We start from the raw sequence: 20,359 nt of genomic DNA on the forward strand, positions 1-20,359 counted from the left end.
CCATTCCCCTCTATTTACCGGCGAACGCACACTATATGCATTATGGAGAAATAATAGGATGATATTTTTTTGAGAAATAATAGGGTGATATAGTGTCGTAGTCATTTTTCTTCTTTCTGTTTTTTCCAAAAATATCCAGGTTTTGAATATTCAAATTTCAATTGTTATTTCGACAGCTTCTAATGATACCTGCATCTCAAATAAAGTCTCGGCATTACGGAGAAGATAAACAGAAGGATGACAAATGTCACTAAAACAGTGTTTGATAGGATAAATTTTTTTTATTTTTTGGGAATCATAAGTTTTTCAACTTAGTTTATTATTTTTTATATGTGTTTTAAAAAAATATAATTCTTAGAAAATGATGTTTTTTAATCAATTTTCATGAAAATTTTGCTATAAAGGGAGGAGAAAATCTTACTTTACCAAATTTATTTTTTCTTTTATCACAAGTAAAAATATCATTTTATTGTTTATTAAATTATATAATATGATAAACAATTAAAATAATTGATAAAAATATATGTAAATCTTTAATTCATAGAAAATTTATCTAAAGATTCACAATGATCAAACAAATAAATTTTATTCATTTCTAGAAAATATGATTTTCAAACATAAAAGAAACTTCTCTACCAAATACCCTCTAAAGAAAATCAGTAATTCAAATATGCACGCTAGAACACTTCATAGTTCATCCACATTATATACTAATACCTAAAACGTCAATATTATGTCGGTGACTAATGCAAAACAACCTTTAGTGACTAACGTATCATGAGATAGCTAAGACTGCATTTGGCTTAGATTTTAGTAGTATTGATTTTAGACACTGAAAAAATTAATGTTTACAAAATTTTATTTGTATTTGAGAATGATATTTTAAAGTTGAGTTTAAAAGATTTTGATTGGATGGTAAAGTAATCAACTTTAAAGTGAAATTTTTTTTATCCGTAGGTACTTTTAAGTGTAAAAATATCGGCATACTAAAAAAAAAACTAAAAACATTTTACTTTTTCCTTCAAATCAATTCTACTAATCAAAGAATTGATTTCAGAAACTCAGTTTTTGCAGCAACAATGTACAAACCATGTTATTTGGCCCCAAACATTATTTTTTGGGGTAAAACAAACAGGCTACGTGCTATTGGCATTAACAATTATTTAATCAAAACCAACCATTTTTATTCATTTCATACGGAAATGGAAATATAACTAAAATACAGAGTTAAAGTGTAAATCCTGCCAACGAGGGGGGAAAAGGATGCATATTTCAACTTGCCGAATCTACAAGCTAGGATAAACTTAACAAAAAAACACTTACAAGAGAAGGAAAAAAAAAGTAAAATAAATCAAACTCCTTCCATAGACTAGAATCAATTCATAATTATTTACCTCTACTTTTGAAGAAGTTGAATGAGTTGAGACAGATGAACTTCTTAAAAAGTAGTTATAGGAATAGAAATTAAGGGAAAAAATCAGATTTTTCCTTTAAGTTAAAATTAATCATCCACCTCAACAATTTTAAAAGCTCTCATCTTCTCAACAAGCTCAGATACAACTTTTTAAAAAATGATCTACAGTTACGATTTTGGCAGAACATCAATGTTTTTAGAGTTATCGCGTCCACATTTGTCAACAATTTCCCACAACATAAAGGATTGTGACAAAACTGCGACATCAATTTAAAACATTGCTAAGATACATAAGTTATTTATAACTTGTTCAAAAGAATTGATTCATTTTACCTTTTTATTTGCTTCTTTTATAACTATTTGTCAAAAAAATTAGCCAAAGTAGCTCTTAATTGAGAATCTGGAAGTCAAGCTATTTCTCATTTGTTTTTCACTACTAGCTGCATTTAAATTCTGCAAATCAACAGTATAGCATTCCCACCATCATAAAGTTATAACAGAAACACCAAGCAGGAAACCCAGTGTCACATTCAGTAACTGAATATTTGCTATACTAGAGTAGATCAAACTAAACAGAGCTAGACATGCATAGATCACACACTATTGTTACTATGCCATCAATCACTAATCAGTAACTAGACGGTAAAATAGCAACCAATACAACACAACCATATCACAAATTAAAAATCATTAATCAAGCAGAGATAGAGCTGCGAATCAAAGAAAATACTAGTCATTCCAATTATTGTGACAAAAAAAATGAGTCACGATTATTGTGACAAAAATAACTGTAATCTATTTGCATTGACAGTACAGGTATGAGTATGACAGTGGGTTAAGAGAAGCAAAAAAGGGCAATGAAATGGGGTCTCACTTTTGGTCTTGACTGGAAGGAGAAGGGGGTTGGGACTCGTTTGGTGGCAAATTTTGCTTTTCCACCTCCAATTCAATGATGGCTACTTCCTCAACAACCTTCTCGGCCCTGAGAATGAATTTGCAGTAATAAGAATGAGTATCCATGCACTGCTTTAATACTTCAAAATTTCACCATAGAAGATCCATAATTCAAATATCCGAGCTTCAACACTTCATACTTCATCCACTTCTAAGGTCAGTACCTCAAACATAATATTTTCATCCTCAAAATTCCTACCAATAGTATGTGAATGGCTAATGCAAAACCTTCCACTGACTTATGGATCATTGGATAGCTAAATATTGTTAACATTTTAGAGGCATTAACATTGAAACAATAGATTTCAATTACAAAATTTTATTTGCATTTAAGAATCGTATGTTAAAATTGAATTGAAAAATATTTTGTTTGGAGGATAAAGTAAATCAACTTTAAAGGGAAAATATAGGCATGTTTTAAGAATTATACTCAACAAAAAAAGCTAAAAGATTTTACTTTCCTTCAAAAGTTCAAATCAATAGGATAGCTAAAATATTGTTAACATTTTAGAGGCATTAACATTGAAACAATAGATTTCAATTACAAAATTTTGTTTGCATTTGAGAATCATATGTTAAAATTGAATTTAAAAATATTTTGTTTGGAGGATAAAGTAAATCAACTTTAAAGGGAAAATATAGGCATGTTTCAAGAATTATACTCAACAAAAAAAGCTAAAAGATTTTACTTTCCTTCAAAAGTTCAAATCAATTCTACTACGGAATTGGTTTCACAAACTCAATTTTTGCAGAAGTACTGTATAAACCATGTTATATGGCCCATAAGATGATTTTTGGGGTAAAATAAACAGGCTACATGTTACTGGCATTAACACAAGCAGTACGGTATATTTATTTATTTCAAACGGAAATGAAAATATAACTGAAATACAGAGTAAAGTATAAATGCTACCATTGAAGGAATAGAAAAAGAATAAAAGAGACTTCAACTTGCAGAATCTACAGGAAACAGCATCTGAATATAGTAGCTAGAGTTGGACAAACCTATCAGAAAACACTTGTAAGAAAAAAAAAACAAGTAAAATGAACCAAACTTCTTTCATACACTAAAATCAACTAATACACCTCTACTTTGTAGAAGTTAAATGAGTTGAGCTAGATAAGCTTCCTAAGAAGTACTTATAAGAAAAAAAAATAAGACGATAAAACAAATCATTTTTTCTTTTAAGTTAATATCCATCTCAAGTCTCAACCTTTTTAAGAGCTCTCTCATCTTCCATCTCAAAAAGCTAAGATACAAGATTTTAAAACACGATCTGCGTGCGATTGTGATCTCAACTGCAATGTCAATATTTTTGAAGTGACCACATCACAATTGTCAGCAGTTTCCCACAGCATCAAGGATTGCAATGAAATCACAACCGCAATTTAAAACCTTGCCAAGACACATGATCTATTTATAACTTATGGAGAAAAAAAAAATTCATTTTCCTCTCTATTTTCATCTCTTACAATTTATCCAAACTAACTCTTAATTGAGAATCATGAACTCACGCTATTTCTCATTTTTTATTCACTACTATTTCTTTCTAGCACTTAAGTTTCGCAAATCAAGCTAAGTCTCATTTCTTATTCACTACTAGCATAGATCACATTCAGTAACTGAATATTTTTCTATCCTAGAGTTAGACATGCATAGATCACACACAATTTTAAAAACAGTCACAACATCAAGGTTTCTGGAGTCACCACCGCAACCACAATTTCGCACAATATCAAGGACCACAGAAAAAACACCGACAAAACTGCAATTTAAAACCTTGATCACACACTCTTGCAGTCTTGTTACTATGACATGAACAAGTAACTAGACAGTAAAACAGCAACTTTTTACGTAAGAATCGAAATCAGATACTATGAAATTTGCAATAACTCAGGCACACTACTCAACTAAACGAGCCAGAACCCCTTGGTAGACAGTAATAAGCAACTGATATAACACATCCATATGGCAAATTAAATCAATTGAACAGAGACAGAGCTGTGAATCCAATTATCCAATTAAGAAAACACTCTCTTTTCCAATTCCAATTATTGTGACAAAAACTTGAGCTAGTCACAGTGATTAAAAAAAAAAACTAGGGTTCTCACTTTTGGTCTTGCGGAGGTTGTTGTTGATTCTGCTTCTCCTTCTCCAATTCGACGATGGCCTGTTCCTCGGCGAGCTTCTCGGCGCGGAGGATGGGCTCGTAGTAGTCGGAGTGGGCGTCCATACAGCGCTTGAGAGCGGCGGTGACCTGGGCGCACTTCTCGAGGAGGTCCTCGTTGTTGTTTTCGGCCTCCTGGACGCAATTTTCCCACCCTATGAACTCGTCTCTGCACCCACCACCCTTCATGAAGAGGCAGAACCCGCACTCTCCTTCTTCTTCTTCATCCTCTTCTTCCCCCTCTGCTTTGGCTTCGGGAGACTCCGAACCTGGCTGGTTCGGATGAAGATCTTCGGGTTTTGCATCCGAGGGCGCCGAAGCTGGTTGATCCGGAGGGAGATCTTGGGGTTTCGCTTCGGGTTGGTGCTTCGGAAGCGTGGACATTGTTGGGATGAAGTGCTGAAAGACGGTGGCTGCGTCGGAAGATACGCCAAGAAAGAAGAAGAATAGATGCGGATGCTGCTTAAAACCTCTAAAACCCCTAAAACCCTTGACTCCAAACTTCTTTATGAATAATAATAATAATAATATGGTTAAAATTTAATTTTCTTTCTTTTGTTAACTCAAATGTGTTTCTAGTTTTTTCATTTTTCAATTAAGACATTTTATTTTTTACTTTTAAAAAATTATAATTTTTTTTAATTAAGATATTTCATTTTCTACTTCAAAAAAATCATTAATTTTAATTCTTGGGACTAATTTCAAATGTTGATTTCCTGAGTAAATGTTAATTGTTAATTGACAACTGTTTTTTTATTATGTACAAGACAAATATTTTTTAAAATTATTTAACTTCTAAAAAACTTAATTTATTAAAAAAAAACTTAAAAGAGGAAATACATAAAATTGATCAAGGGAGTTAAAATCACAATTTTTTAAAAAGTAGAAAAACATAATGTCTCAATTAAAAAATAGAATGACTAAAATTGTAAATTTAAAAAGCAGAGAAGGGATCAAAACTACATTTTAGACTAATAATTTTTTCTTTCTAACCTCTTAATCAAGAAATCAACAAAAAAAAAATCATCTAAAATAGTAAAATCAGATATATGTTTGCTAAAAGGAAAAAACTATTAACCCAAAAGATGTTGACGAAATGGTTTAAGGTCTAGTTGCATTCATACATGTGAAAATAATATATTTAACATGAATTAAAAGACACATTGATATGTGATCAGGACAAAAAAAATAATCATTTTATTTGAATTTGAAAGTATTAGTATTTTTTTGGTGGGTACATGTAGCAAAGTGTTAGGATTTTAGAATATGAAAATTGTAATCTTATATTAACATTATTAATCATATTAGTATTTATTGTAAGAAACATTTAGTGTGGGGATTGAATAAAATAAAGCATGCAGTAAAAGAAAAGCAAATTGTTATATTTTATTTTAATTATTTGTTTATTTTATACTATTATTAAATCTATCACATGTAAATCAGAATTTACTTTATACGTAAGTTCTAAATCCAATATTCTCATCCAATATATTGAGAATATTAGCATGCAAATTAGTCAATAATGATTTGAAAATTTTTAATTAAGTCTTTGAATTTATATTTATTTTGTGGAAGCAATGTCTTCTAAGGTTATTTTGATGATGCCAAAGAATCAAGAGTTAAGCAAAGTTTCAAGCAAAGATTCAAGAATCAAGTTTCAAGATTCAAGAATTAAGTTTTAAGATTCAAGACTCAAGATTCAAGAATCAAGAGAAGACCCAATCAAGATAAGTACTAAAAAGTTTTTCAAAACAATTGAGTAGCACATGAAGTTTTCACAAAATATTTTACCAAAGAGTTTTACTCTCTGGTAATCGATTACCAGAAGGTAGTAATCGATTACCAGTAGCTAGTATTGTTTTTCAAACTAATTTATAAAGTTGTAATCGATTACCATAATCATGTAATCGATTATCAGTGTTTTAAAGCGTTAAGATTTTCAAAATTCAAAATGAAGAGTCACATCTGTTGACGTGTATTCGATTACACTTTAATGGTAATCGATTACCAATGACTGATTTCAAAAAATACATTTTCAAAAGTCACAATTCTTCAAGTGACTTGTTTTCTGAAGATTCTTTCAAAAATCATAACTTTTTAAGTGACTAGTTTTAAAGGAATTGCCAAGAGATACAAGCTTTGACTTAAGTCATCAAGAGATTATAAATATGTGACCATGGCATGAATTTCAAATCATCTTTTTTCAACATCTCTTTCAACAATCAAGAAATCTATCTTTCAATCTTCTCTCTCAACATCATTCAACTTTTTCAACAAATTTTTTTCCGATTCATCTTCTCTTCATCTTTCTAAAAGTTTTTGTTCAAAACTTTTTCTTTCAAGAAAAGTTTTTTGATCAAAAACTTGTGTTATTCATCTTTTTCATTCTCTTCTCCCTTTGCCAAAAGAACGAAGGACTAACCGCCTGAATTCTTTTGTGTCTCTCTTCTCCCTTTCCAAGAGAATTCAAAGGACCCCGCCTGAGAATTCTTTTGATTCTTCCCTTCCCCTTAAACAAAAGATCTCAAAGGACTAACCGCCTGAGATATCTTTTGTTTCTCTTTTACAAAGATTCAACGGACTAACCGCCTGAAAATTCTTTGTCCCAACACATTGGAGGGTACATCTACTTGGGGATTGTTATATTGAGAACAAGAGAGGGTACATCTCTTGTGGATCAATTCAAGTGGAGGGTACATCCACTTGGGTTTTCAAAGAGAACAAGGGAGGAGACATCCCTTGTGGATCTTTGGCTTGTAAAGGATTTTATAAGGTTGAAAGAAATCTCAAGAACCGCAAGTTGCTTGGGGATCGGATGTAGGCACGGGTTGTTGCCGAACCAGTATAAAATTCTTGTGTTTGTCTTCTTCTTCCCTATGCTCTTTAAATTCCGTTGTGCACTTTTAATTATCGCTTTTACTTTTGGTTAAGTTTCAATTACTGTTCTTTACTTTCTTAACTTTGTACTAAAAGCCTAATTGAATCTAGTAAAATTAAGAAGGATAAGTTTTAATTAGTCAAGGCACATTAATAATTAATTCAACCCCCCCTTCTTAATTATTCCGAGGCCACTTGATCCAACATATTTTTTAATTATATTTTGGCATAGATCTATTTAAAAAATAAATACTAATTTAGGGACCCAATTGAAAAAATAATAACTCAACAGTCTAATTAAAAACTAACAAATAATTCAAGAATTTGTAGTTTAATTTAACTCAAATTTAATATATTTTTACATATTTTATATTGAATTCTTAAAAAGGAAACCTTTATTATAGTTCTTTTGATCCCTAATGAAAGACAGTTATAACAAAAATACACATACCCATAAAAACAAGTAAATTATTTGGCTTTATTTTTTAAAAATATTACAAGTGTATTAATTTTACTCTCGATTATCATCATTGACTTGTTATTAATTTTACTCTCGATTATGATCATTGACTTGAGTGATGTAAGACACTAAATTTTAAAAGCATTATGCATCATTATTATAAATAAACATTATTGCATTTATAAAAAAAAACATTGTTCCTTGAAGTGGAGGGAACTTAAATGTTAAAATGATTTTTCAATCATAAATTTCTAACTTAAAAAAAATCAAATTTTCAATAAAAAAATTTGATTCCCGCCAAATTAAAATTTAATAGGAAACATTGCCAATTTAAATCTGTTTTAAAAATAAAGCAAAAATTACAGTGCCAAAACTAATATTGTTATAGTAAAACAAGTCCATATGATCCCATAAAATCAAATACTAAAATTGAAATTACATGTCATATAAAATTAGTTTCAGTAGTTAAGAAAGAAATGAAGAAGAAAAAAGTCATCCATTTGATTCCTTTTATTATAAAAAAAATCAACAAACTAACAACTAATATTTATCATCATATCTCATTCATACAATGAGAGTGGATGCAACCAATTGGATGATATATAGAATCAAATTTGCATTTCCATGAAGGAGATTCAAAAAAATCACATCAAAGTAGAATAAGAACCAATTGCAAATATTGCAGCTACTCCATTTTTTTTTTTTGTGCTATGTAAGTACTCCATTTCTACACCTTGTTCATTCCCCTTCACTTTGCTTAGTTTGTTTTGGAATTTTTTAAATACGTGTATGTGGAAGCGTCTTTTTGTTTTGGACTGTTAAGTGCTGATAGCAATACCTTAACGTGTTCTTTGTAGTTTTTCTTTAGGGCTTTAGCCCTATGTTTTCAGAAAGAAAAAAAAAATAGATGTTCATAGTAAGGTCTAAAAGTAGGCATTAATGCATAAACAAAAATGGACCTTAACAAAATATGCAAGATTCAAAAGTATTTAAGTTCTTATTATATTTTTATTAGACTTAATTATATTTTTGGTTACTAAAAAATTATAATTGTGCGATTTTAAATTTTCATATTAATCCTGCCTAGGTTAGCTTTGCTATTCTTAGCCGGTCCCAAGCCCGGATAAAAGGAGAGGGTTGTGTTAGGCTTTCGACAGCCAACATAAAACTTTGTCGAATCTCTATGACATGGATTAATTACGTAATAATGTGAATGCTAGGTCGTTGCCCGGAAGCAACGCGCTGTATGGCTCGAGTACAGTGTCAAAAGAGCAAGGGCCGCTGCATCGCCGCCCGGATGTAGTGAAAAGTAAGCAAGGGTTCCCACATTTTCGTGAACGGGTGTGGGTAAAGAAGCTAGTTCATGACAGGAGGATTCGCTTTGGTACATGGAATATAGGCACACTTACTGGAAAATCTATGGAAATAGTGGATGTTATGGTGAGGAGGAAGATCAATTTTATGTGCCTACAAGAAACTAAGTGGACAGGTGAAAAAGCGAAAGAATTAGACAACTTTAATGTAAGAAGAGTAGGAGATCGTATCATAACCTTTAATGTGGTATACGGGAAAAATCAGATCAAGAAATGGGGTAGGGATTATTGCGGACAAGGAGTGGAAGAAGGATGTCGTAGATGTAAGAAGAGTAGGAGATCGTATCATAACCTTAAAATTGGTAGTGGGACAGGACACCTTTAATGTTATTAGTGGGTACGCACCTCAGGTTGAGTTAGCAGAACACTTTAAGGTAAAATTTTGGGAGGATCTAGAAGGGGTACTTCAGGATATACCCCAAGGAGAGAAAGTTTTCCTAGGAGGGGATCTCAATGGACATGTAGGTAGCGTGGATAGAGGTTTTGAGGGGGTGCATGGGGGTTTTGGCCTAGGGGAGATGAATGGGGAGGGTAAATCCATCTTGGAGTTTTCGGAGGCTTTGGATCTTTCTATAGCCAATACATGGTTTAAGAAAAGAGAGGAACATCTTATCACTTACAAAAGTGGAGGGACATGTTCTCAGATAGATTTCTTCCTTATCAGGAAGTCTGATAGGAAGTATTGCTTGAACTGTAAAGTTATCCCGGGAGAGAGCTTGACTACCCAACATAGAGTTTTGGTTATGGATGTAAGAATTAGAGATAGGGCAAAGAGAAGAAGTCCTATGGTAGCACCAAGGATCAAATGGTGGCACTTGAAGGGTGAGAAACAAGGAATCTTCCAACAAAAGATATGGGAGGGATGGTGTGGACAATCACAAGGAAGTGCAAATGATATGTGGAACAAGACGTCCCAAGAGATTATTAAAGTGGCTAAAGAGACGTTGGGTGAATCTAGAGGTTTTGGACCTAGGGGTAAAGAATCATGGTGGTGGAATGAAAGTGTTCAGAGCAAAGTTAGAGTAAAAAAGGAGTGTTTCAAGGAGTGGTCTAGGTGTAGAAATTCTGAAACTTGGGATAAGTATAAGATAGCTAGAAATGAAACCAAAAAGGCGGTGAGTGAGGCAAGAGCCCAAGCTTTTGACGGACTATACCAAGCTATAGGAACCAGGGACGGAGAAAGATCTATATATAGGCTTGCTAAGGGTAGAGAGAGGAAGACTATAGATTTGGATCACGTAAAGTGTGTTAAGGATGAAGAAGGCAAAGTCTTAGTGCATGAAAAAGATATCAAGGAAAGGTGGAAGGTGTATTTCCACAACTTATTTAATGATGGATATGAATATGACTCTAGCAGTCTAGACACAAGAGAAGAGGACCGGAACTATAAGTATTATCGTCGGATTCAGAAACAGGAAGTAAAGGAAGCGTTGAAAAGAATGAGTAACGGTAAGGCGGTGGGACCAGACAACATACCTATTGAAGTGTGGAAAACTCTTGGAGATAGAGGTCTTGAGTGGCTCACCAAACTCTTTAATGAAATTATGAGGTCAAAACGCATGCCGGAGGAATGGAGGAGAAGCACGTTAGTGCCAATCTATAAGAACAAGGGGGATATACAAAATTGTGCAAATTATAGGGGAATCAAGCTCATGAGTCATACCATGAAATTATGGGAAAGAGTGATCGAACGGAGATTAAGAAAGGAGACTCAAGTTACTGAGAATCAATTTGGTTTCATGCCGGGAAGGTCGACCATGGAAGCGATTTATTTATTACGGCGGGTGATGGAGCAATATCGCATGGACCAACAAGACTTGCACTTGATTTTTATTGACTTGGAGAAAGCGTATGATAGAGTGCCTAGAGAGATTTTGTGGAAAGCTCTAGAGAAGAAAGGGGTTAGGGTTGCATATATTCGAGCTATCCAAGATATGTATGATAGGGTTTCGACTAGTGTTAGGACACAGGGTGGAGAGTCAGACGATTTTCCCATCACAATTGGTTTGCATCAAGGGTCAACCCTTAGCCCCTACCTTTTTACCTTAATTCTGGATGTCCTCACGGAACAAATCCAAGAGATAGCGCCGAGATGCATGCTTTTTGCAGATGACATAGTCCTCCTTGGAGAGTCGAGGGAGGAGTTGAATGAGAGGTTGGAAACTTGGAGACGAGCTCTAGAAACACATGGCTTTCGCCTAAGCAGAAGCAAATCGGAGTATATGGAATGTAAGTTCAACAAAAGTAGGAGGGTATCTAACTCAGAGGTGAAAATAAGAGACCATATTATCCCTTAAGTCACACGGTTTAAATATCTTGGGTCTGTAATACAGGATGATGGAGAAATTGAAGGGGATGTGAATCATCGCATTCAAGCAGGATGGATGAAATGGAGAAAAGCATCGGGGGTGTTATGTGATGCAAAGGTACCGATCAAGCTAAAGGGAAAGTTTTATCGGACTGCGGTAAGACCGGCGATTTTGTACAGAACAGAATGTTGGGCGGTCAAGAGCCAACATGAGACTAAAGTAGGTGTAGCGAAGATGAGGATGTTGCGGTGGATGTGTGGTAAGACTCGACAGGATAAAATTAGAAACGGAGCTATTAGAGAGAGGGTTGGAGTAGCGCCTATTGTAGAGAAGATGGTGGAAAATAGACTTAGGTGGTTTGGGCATGTAGAGAGAAGACCGGTAGACTCTGTAGTGAGGAGAGTAGACCAGATGGAGAGAAGGCAAACAATTCGAGGCAGAGAAAGACCCAAAAAGACTATAAGAGAGGTTATCAAGAAGGATCTCGAACTTAATGATTTGGATAGAAGTATGGTACTTGATATAACATTATGGCGAAAGTTGATCCATGTAGCCGACCCCACCTAGTGGGATAAGGCGTTGTTGTTGTTGTTGTTGATTTTAAATTTTCATATTCCAATTGTCCACTTAGGTCCCTCAAGTATCATAAAAGCATAATTTTAGTTCCTCAGATTTAATTGTGCCAATTATCATTGAGCTTTTATAATAACTATCAGAAGTGCATGCAATATAGTAGTTACTAAAGCTTTATATTTTTTTTACTTCTTTAAAATGCAAGTTATTTTTTTATAAAAGTTGTTATTATCTATTATTATCAAAATTAAATAGTTAATTCTAAGTTAACTCTCACAATTTTATTATTGTCCTTATTTATTATTTATTTATCCTAAATTTAACTACAATGTGCATCTAAAGATTGATATTTGAATAAGGAGAACGAGGCAAAAGTGGGCTTCGTCCTACTTAGTGGACGTGGAAGGTCAGACTTTGGGTCAAATTAAAGTCTAGCTCAAACCAGAAATGAAAAAGAGGGAAAAACAAGAAAAATAATATTCACACCCCCCTATTTCGTTTCCACCCCCTTTATTTTTGTTCTTCTTTATATTCCTATTCTATCTTTCCCTTCATTCCCCATCCTCCCGCTGTTGTCTTCGTCACTCAACTCACGACACACCCCACACCCCCTTTCAGAGGCAGAGCAACAACTTCTAAGTGTCAATAATATTAAAATTTAAGATTAAATATGAATTTTTTCTTTATAAATTTGTTTTTTTCTTAATTTTATTTCTTGTAAAAAAATTAGTTTATTTTTAGTATACGCAGATTTATATTTTTTCAATTTTGATTTCTATAAGTTTTTTTTATTTTAATTTCTATATGTTTGTGTTTTATTTTTTTTATTTTTAGTCTTTGTTAGATTTTTTGGATCAAAATTGGAAAACTCAAACTTTCATGAACTAAAAAAGAACAAAAAAAACTTATAGAGACCAAAATTAAAAAAAAATGAAAACTTACCTAAACTAAAAATGAAAAAAAAAAAAAACTTATACAAGAAACAATATTAAAAAAATGTGTACAGTTACATTTGACTAAACTCATATTTAAGTTTAAAATTTGTTATAAATTTATAAATGCATAATATTAGATTTATAAACTATTTAACCGATCTAAAAAAATAAAAAACACAAAATCCAAAAAACTAAAAAAATCATATTATATTTGCAATTTAGTTTGGTTTTCAAAACTTCTTATCAAAATTAAATCAAATCATATATTATAATAAAGTACTGAATAATTTATTATATTTTATTTTCTTTATAATTAAGATGCATATTTTATTTTTATATTTTAGTAAAGGATGTAAGAATATGTTAAAAAATACAATTAAATATTACGTGGTGGACAAATTACTATTATCTTACAAAAAATACTGATAATATTATTTTATAATAATGCTAAGTAAAAGTGAAAATAATAAATTTTAACAAAAATATGTTAAAAAATAAAAAAAAATATTTTAAAATAATATAACATAATAATTATCAAGTTTTATTGATAAATTTTAAATTATGACAGTAAATTAAAAAATAAAAAATTGTCAATCCAAATCACAAAATAAATTGTTTAATTTTGATTTAATATTATATTTAAATTAAAACAAATCAAACCACGTTTTTATTTTATGTTTAATTTGGATGATTTTATATCTATTAATAATCCTACCAAATTACACCCCGAATATCATGCCCAATACAACTATAGAGGTACAAAAGTAAAGTAGGATTGATATAGTTTATACTTCATGGATACCCATCACCTCACAAATATTTACCATGGGTAATGCTTTAGTTATCAGATGTGTCTATTTCAAGTTAAAAAAAAAAGTGTTTATATCTAATTATACGTAATTATTAACAATTTTTTTGTGTATATGTTTTGACATTCATTCTTATAATCCATACCTGCACGATATATTTAATATATTTTATATTTAAACTATAAAAACATTTAAATATTTTTATTAATTTAATTTGTAAATATTTTATAATTTGATATTTGATCATCTTTAAATATTTTCTTAATTAAATTATGTACTGTAATTATAATCAATGTTAGTATTATAATAACATGTATAGTTAAGTACTAGTTTGTCAAACAAACATGCAAATTATATTTCAATTTTCAAGTTAAAATTATAAGTAAATAAGTATGGCGAAAAAAACACACATATATAATACGTGTGAGCCCAACTAATAAAAAAGTATTATATTAAAGTTAGTACAACAAACTACTAAGTTGATCGTTGAAAGTGAGTGCTGACAAGTAGCTAGTTCTTAAGGCAAAATCACCAAATTGGATATCTTTTACAAATTAATTATCAAAATGGGTCCGTTTCATTTTTATTTACCAAGGGGGTCTGTTATTTTACTACAAAGCGCCTACCTGAGGAGCGCGTTCCGTCAGAACGCGACATGTGGCGTGACTGGACAGGACGATGGGACAAGGGTGGTCGTGTCTGCCTGCCAGGCGGCCTGCCAGGCGCTACCAGTAGTGGTGGGGCCCCAGGCACGACCAGTAGTGGTGGGGCCCCAGGCGCGACCACTAGTGGTAGCCTGCCAGGCACGTCCACTAGTGGTGGCCCCCTGGCACGTCCCTCTTCCCTATGAAACCCCCTGCCCTCCGTTTCATTTTCACACAAAAACCTTGAAGTTGATTTGGAAACGTTGAAGCTGAGTTGAAACGTGTTAAAGCGCTTTATACCGGTTAGAAATTTTGCTCAAAACTAGTAAATATTTTTTATCTTCAATACATTATAGCATTAATTAATATTTATTTTGTTGATGATAATAATGATTATATTTTGTAGGTGCATAAACAAATTGACACAAACTATAAAATGAAATAGTAATTTTGTTTATATTTTTTGTGTGATAATTAGTAATTTTTGGTAACTTAATAATTTAATTTTTTTATTATAATTATGTTATATTTGTTTGTTGATGACAATAATTATTTATTGTAGTAGTTTTTATGTCTAGCACATTATTATTATTATTATTAGTTAAGCTCATAATTATTGATGTTGTTGGTATATTTTTTTAATAGCCAAAATTTATACATAGACATTAAAAATAAATGCTGATTGTTTTGCGTCATGAGTGTGCGAAGTAGGAAATTGTTGTGACAGTAATTTAATTTATTTAGAGTAATTTGTTGTTGTTAATTTATTTTAGGTTAATAATTTATGTTATGTTAATATATTTTTTATATTATTGTTTGTTGACGACATTAATTATTTATTGTAGGTATATTTTTGAAAAATGAATTCAATTATTACACTCGTCTATTTAAATGGTAAGATGTACGAAACTGATGATGGTATCACATTTGAAGGCCCTAAAAAAGCTATTCAAATAAAGCGTGGTATTAGTTTTGAGAGTTTAAAAAAAAGGATACACGACAAGGTAAAATTACAAAAACATGAAAGTATATCTACTATCACTTGTAGATTTTTAGTTGCAGGTAAATATATTGCACTGCAAATTTGTGACGATGAAGATGTTGAAACAATGATTCAAAGTTTTGAACAACAACAAGAAATGTCTGTCATAGAATTATGTGTTGAAGTTGATGTTGCGGGTGCTTCTACAATTAATTTGACAAATTCATTGTTATCATGCGGAAATAATATGTTTCACAATGAATCGGGTAGTGCAACAGTTGGAACAAATTCAGAAGAAGATTTTGATGATGATGATTATTTAATATCTAATTCATACGCTGAGGACTCATTAGATGAGGATGAGGATATTAATGAAATGTCTGACACAAATGATGAAGTTGTCCGTTTGATCGAACCACTTATAGTTGTGCAATCGGGAGAAGATATATTTATTGTTATATATAAATAAATATTATAATATTCAAATAATTCGTTACCCTTGAATTATAAATTTTTGGTATATTGTTTTTGTAGGTGGAAGTCAGACTCCATTTTGGGATTCTGCTTCTCACTATAGTAATATTAATTGGAGTCATCCTGACCAAGAAGAAATTTGCGGTTTAGATATGGGATCAAATTTTAATATGGGTCAAGAATTATATGTTGGTATGGAATTTGATACCAAAAGCGCAGTAAAAAATGCATTACAACAATATGTAATGAAAGTGTATCAAAGTTTCAAAGTTGTTGAATCTAAATCGCAGAAATATGTCGTCTGTTGTGGAAATAGAAGCGATGACATCCCATGCCCTTTTTATATGAGGGCAATTTTATAAAAAAAAACTGATACATGGAAAGTTACGCAATGGGGAGGACCACACAGTTTCTTGAATATGAGTATAACTCAAGACCATGATAAATTGGATTCTGATTTGATTGCCACTTGTGTACTAGGTATGATTATAAATTTTCATTCTTATTTATCCTTTTTTTGTGTTTGTTGGTGTGGTGTACAATAGTTTTTCGTACTTATTTTTATAGGGATGATCAAAGAAGATCCGTCACTCAAGATTTCTTTGATTCAAGAGAGGATCAATGGAATGTTTAATTAGAACATTTCGTACAGGAAAGCGTGGAAGGCAAAGCAAAAGGCAATAACAATTGAATATGGCGACTGGGATGAGTCTTATGCCGTTCTTCTGTCATGGCTGAAACACATGCAAAATCATTCGCCAGGATCGTATTATCAAATTTGTGATGATGATTTTGTTGTTGGCAATACTGTCAGTCGTGAACACCGACAGTTCCATCGAGTCTTTTGGACCTTCGGTCAATGCAAAGAGGCTTTTAAATATTGCAAACCAGTCATACAAGTTGATGGTACATTCATGTATGGGAAGTATCGTGGTACGCTGTTAATTGCAACAACACAAGATGGAAATAGTCATGTTCTTCCGCTTGCATTCGCTGTGGTTGAGGGGGAAACATTAACAGCGTGGTCATGGTTTTTGGCACACTTGCGTGAACATGTCACAGATAAAGATGGTATCTGTCTCATTTCTGATCGTCATGCAAGTATAAAGTCAGCTGTTGCGAATGAAGCACTTGGGTGGCAACCTCCTCATGCGTATCATGTGTATTGCGTGCGCCACATTGCAAGCAATTTTAATCACAAGTTTAAGAATGGGAAACAAAAAGAAATGTTAAAAAAATTAGGTAACATTTCATATCTAACATATATTATTTCATATATAACATATGTTATTTTTTATGCAAATTTGACTAATGTAGATAATTTATTATGTGCAGGATACACCCCGTGTAAGCATATTTTTGATAGAAATTTTGATAAATTTTGTGAGCTTAGTCCCCCAGTAAAAGCATGGATTGGGAAGATCTCAAAAGAAAAATGGACAATGGCATATGACAAAGAAGGCCGTAGATACGGTCATATGACGACCAATCTATCGGAATGTGTAAATAAAGTTTTTAAGGGATGTCGCAATGTACCAATAACTGCCCTTGTGAAGTCAACATACAGCAGGTGTCAAAAGTATTTTGTTGATCGTGGTCGTCAAGCACAAAGGGAAATACGCGATGGTCAAATATATTGCTCACACGTCATGAAAAAACTTCGGGAAAATCAAGAAAAGGCTTGTTCTCACATTGTTCGGACATATGATATTCAGAGAACAATATTTGAGGTTGAGGAGGCTTTCGACCCTATGACTCAACGAGGTGGACATAAATGGGCAGTTAACTTGAATGAGCACTACTGTCAATGTGGACAATTTACTACTTACCACTATCCGTGCTCTCATATCATTGCTGCGTGTGGTACTGTTAGCATCAACTTCTATCAATATATAGATGTTGTGTACACAAATGACTACATATTACGTGCTTACTCCGCACAATGGTGGCCTCTTGGGAATGACGATGCGATTGTCCCATCTGATGAGCCGTGGACACTTGTGCCTGATCCAAGTTTTATTCGTGACAAAAAAGGAAGGCCATGATCAACACGATTAAGAAATGAAATGGATTGGAGGGAGCCATCGCAAAGTCGATACAAGTGTGGCAGATGTGACACCCTCTACCCCTCACATATATATTAATAAAGGAATAAAAATTCAAATATTAATTAAAAGTATTTTTAAAACATTTTTAAATACAAGCTTTTCAAATGGGTAAAAGGCTCACATTCACTTTCTTCTACATCATATTCAAACTTGTCCAAATAAATAATAAAGTCATCTCGACTCAAAGAAAGTCATATAAGTCTCATACAATTAATATAGAACCTATATCCTAATGTCACATCCTATCAGAGCGTGGTGTTCCCGTGTCCTCTAGCATGAGGTTCTTCATAGTCATCCACCTATTCATCTGCTCCCCCGAACACAAGTTCAAGATCATCACAGGATCCAAACACAACAACACACAGGGAGTGAGTTATTACATTCCTAGCTAATAGAGAAACAAGACAATTAAATATACATATTATATAAATGAGATACCACTTGCTTAAACATAGCTCATGTAACTTCACCACTTCGTCATTCAAAATTCACTTTTCAATTATCAATCACATTACACAAGAATCCCACACTTCGATCAAGATATAATAACACATCAATTAGCAAGCATATGCAATAGTTATGCTAAGACTCAATTCTATATGCAATGTGGTATCATGTCAGTGAAAAACCACCCTGGGGCGCTTAGGAGTACATAACAAGACACACCACACAATGGGTTTGTCAGGTCACTCTCACTAAGTAAGATCATAGGGAGACCAGTCAGGGTCACGATGTTTTGCGAGAATGCTCCAACCATATGAGATCAGCATAGGCTTAAAGGAGCACTCAAACCCGGTGACCCCCAAGGCCTACACTCCGAAGAGTCCGTCAGGGCCTCTCCCTCCTGATTCAGGTCCAACCCCTAAAATAATTTTTTTTTACATGCAGACACTGCTCATGAATTATACAATACCCACGACCTTACACTCGTGTTTTAAACACGTTCAACACAATTGCGCTACGATTTAACACTGGTTCCTAAATAGGAAACATACATTTTCTCTTTAACACTGCGCATCAACGCTTTTCTCAAGATAACGCTGGTCGGGTATTGTACAATTCATAGCTTACAACACAAGTAATTTCACATCAAGTGTTAACTACACACTTATCCACAGCTAGAACTCATTCACAATTTCACATCTCATAGTGTCACAATCCACCATCACATGTTCACATGTATCTCACAAATTAACACATGTTCAACTTTACACTTATACTCAATCTCAATAACAATATTATAATCTCAAAGCAACATGTTATTCTACAATTCATCAAATACTCACAATTTGAATTATCATTTCATATCCTCAATATAACAATTTATATAAAAGACTATCACAACATGAGGACTAAAACTCCTCAAATAATATTACACAATTATATCCAAATCATAGGTCCAAATATACAAATATCAAGAGCACAATTTATCAAGCAATTTTCATCAGGACATCAATATTTTATTTATAATCATAAAGGAAAAATTGCAATTTAACAAACATCCCAAAATAAAATCACAATTTAATCCTCTAAAGATCCCTATACATGTTCTCATTAGTCCCCAACTGTGAATAACTCATCCCTTACCTCTAAGCGGGTTCACGTGTCTTCAGCCAGCGATAGCAACATCTCTAGCGGTTCCCGGAAATTCTTTCAATTATTCATCCGACTGCTCCGATAGAATTCCCAAACGTCAGAGAGACGGAGAAGAGATTGAAACCTCCACTTGTACTGTCTTCATACGATTCCTTTTTCTCCCTCCACGAATATTATCTCGCAAATCCCAACGGTGGAAGCGTGCGGAATTGAATTTCGAACAACATATCCAAATTTCACAATAATCCAACGGTTAACGAAATCGGGATCATAGTTTTACCAAGACAGCTCTGGGTTTCTGCGGGAAAGAAAAAGGCTACAATGCGAAGGGTTTTTCTCTCAGTTTAGACATGATATCGAAATTCCCAACGGTGAGAATACTCGGAATTGTGTTGCGAACATGATACTCAAATTTCACGACGATCCAACGGTGAACGGATTAGAGATCATCGTTTTTCTGAGACTGGTTTGGTGGGCTGCGAGAAAAAGAAAGGGTTTTGAGAGGAGAAGGGGAAAAACGAAAATGAGGCCAAAAGGAGGCAGCTGACTTAACATAACTATTTATACCTAGGGTACTCAGCCTATTATTTGCTCTATATTTATTTATTTATTACTAAAAAGCTTTTTAAATTTATTTACGAAAAATTGGGATGTTACAGCAGATGTGGAACAGTAGGACACAA

At 32.9% G+C, this 20,359-nt stretch overlaps 2 protein-coding genes across 2 annotated transcripts; one reads left to right on the forward strand and one right to left on the reverse strand.

The window, feature by feature from the left end:
* Positions 1–2,026: 2,026 nt before the first annotated feature.
* LOC114402260 lies at positions 2,027–5,023 on the reverse strand. The gene is made up of 2 exons (XM_028364769.1): positions 4,481–5,023; positions 2,027–2,396 (listed from the first exon to the last, which is right to left on the reverse strand). Exons 1-2 carry the CDS (start codon positions 4,918–4,920, stop codon positions 2,285–2,287), a joined length of 552 nt encoding a protein of 183 aa, XP_028220570.1. The 5' UTR covers positions 4,921–5,023; the 3' UTR covers positions 2,027–2,284.
* Positions 5,024–16,886: 11,863 nt separating this feature from the next.
* LOC114401793 lies at positions 16,887–18,017 on the forward strand. The gene is made up of 2 exons (XM_028364381.1): positions 16,887–17,214; positions 17,308–18,017. The coding sequence occupies exons 1-2, from the start codon at positions 16,887–16,889 to the stop codon at positions 18,015–18,017; spliced, it is 1,038 nt and encodes a 345-aa protein (XP_028220182.1).
* The last annotated feature ends 2,342 nt before the right edge of the window (positions 18,018–20,359 follow it).

The sequence above is a fragment of the Glycine soja genome, chromosome 20 (assembly GCF_004193775.1).
Source record: "Glycine soja cultivar W05 chromosome 20, ASM419377v2, whole genome shotgun sequence".
In the NCBI taxonomy this organism is placed as follows: Eukaryota; Viridiplantae; Streptophyta; class Magnoliopsida; order Fabales; family Fabaceae; genus Glycine; species Glycine soja.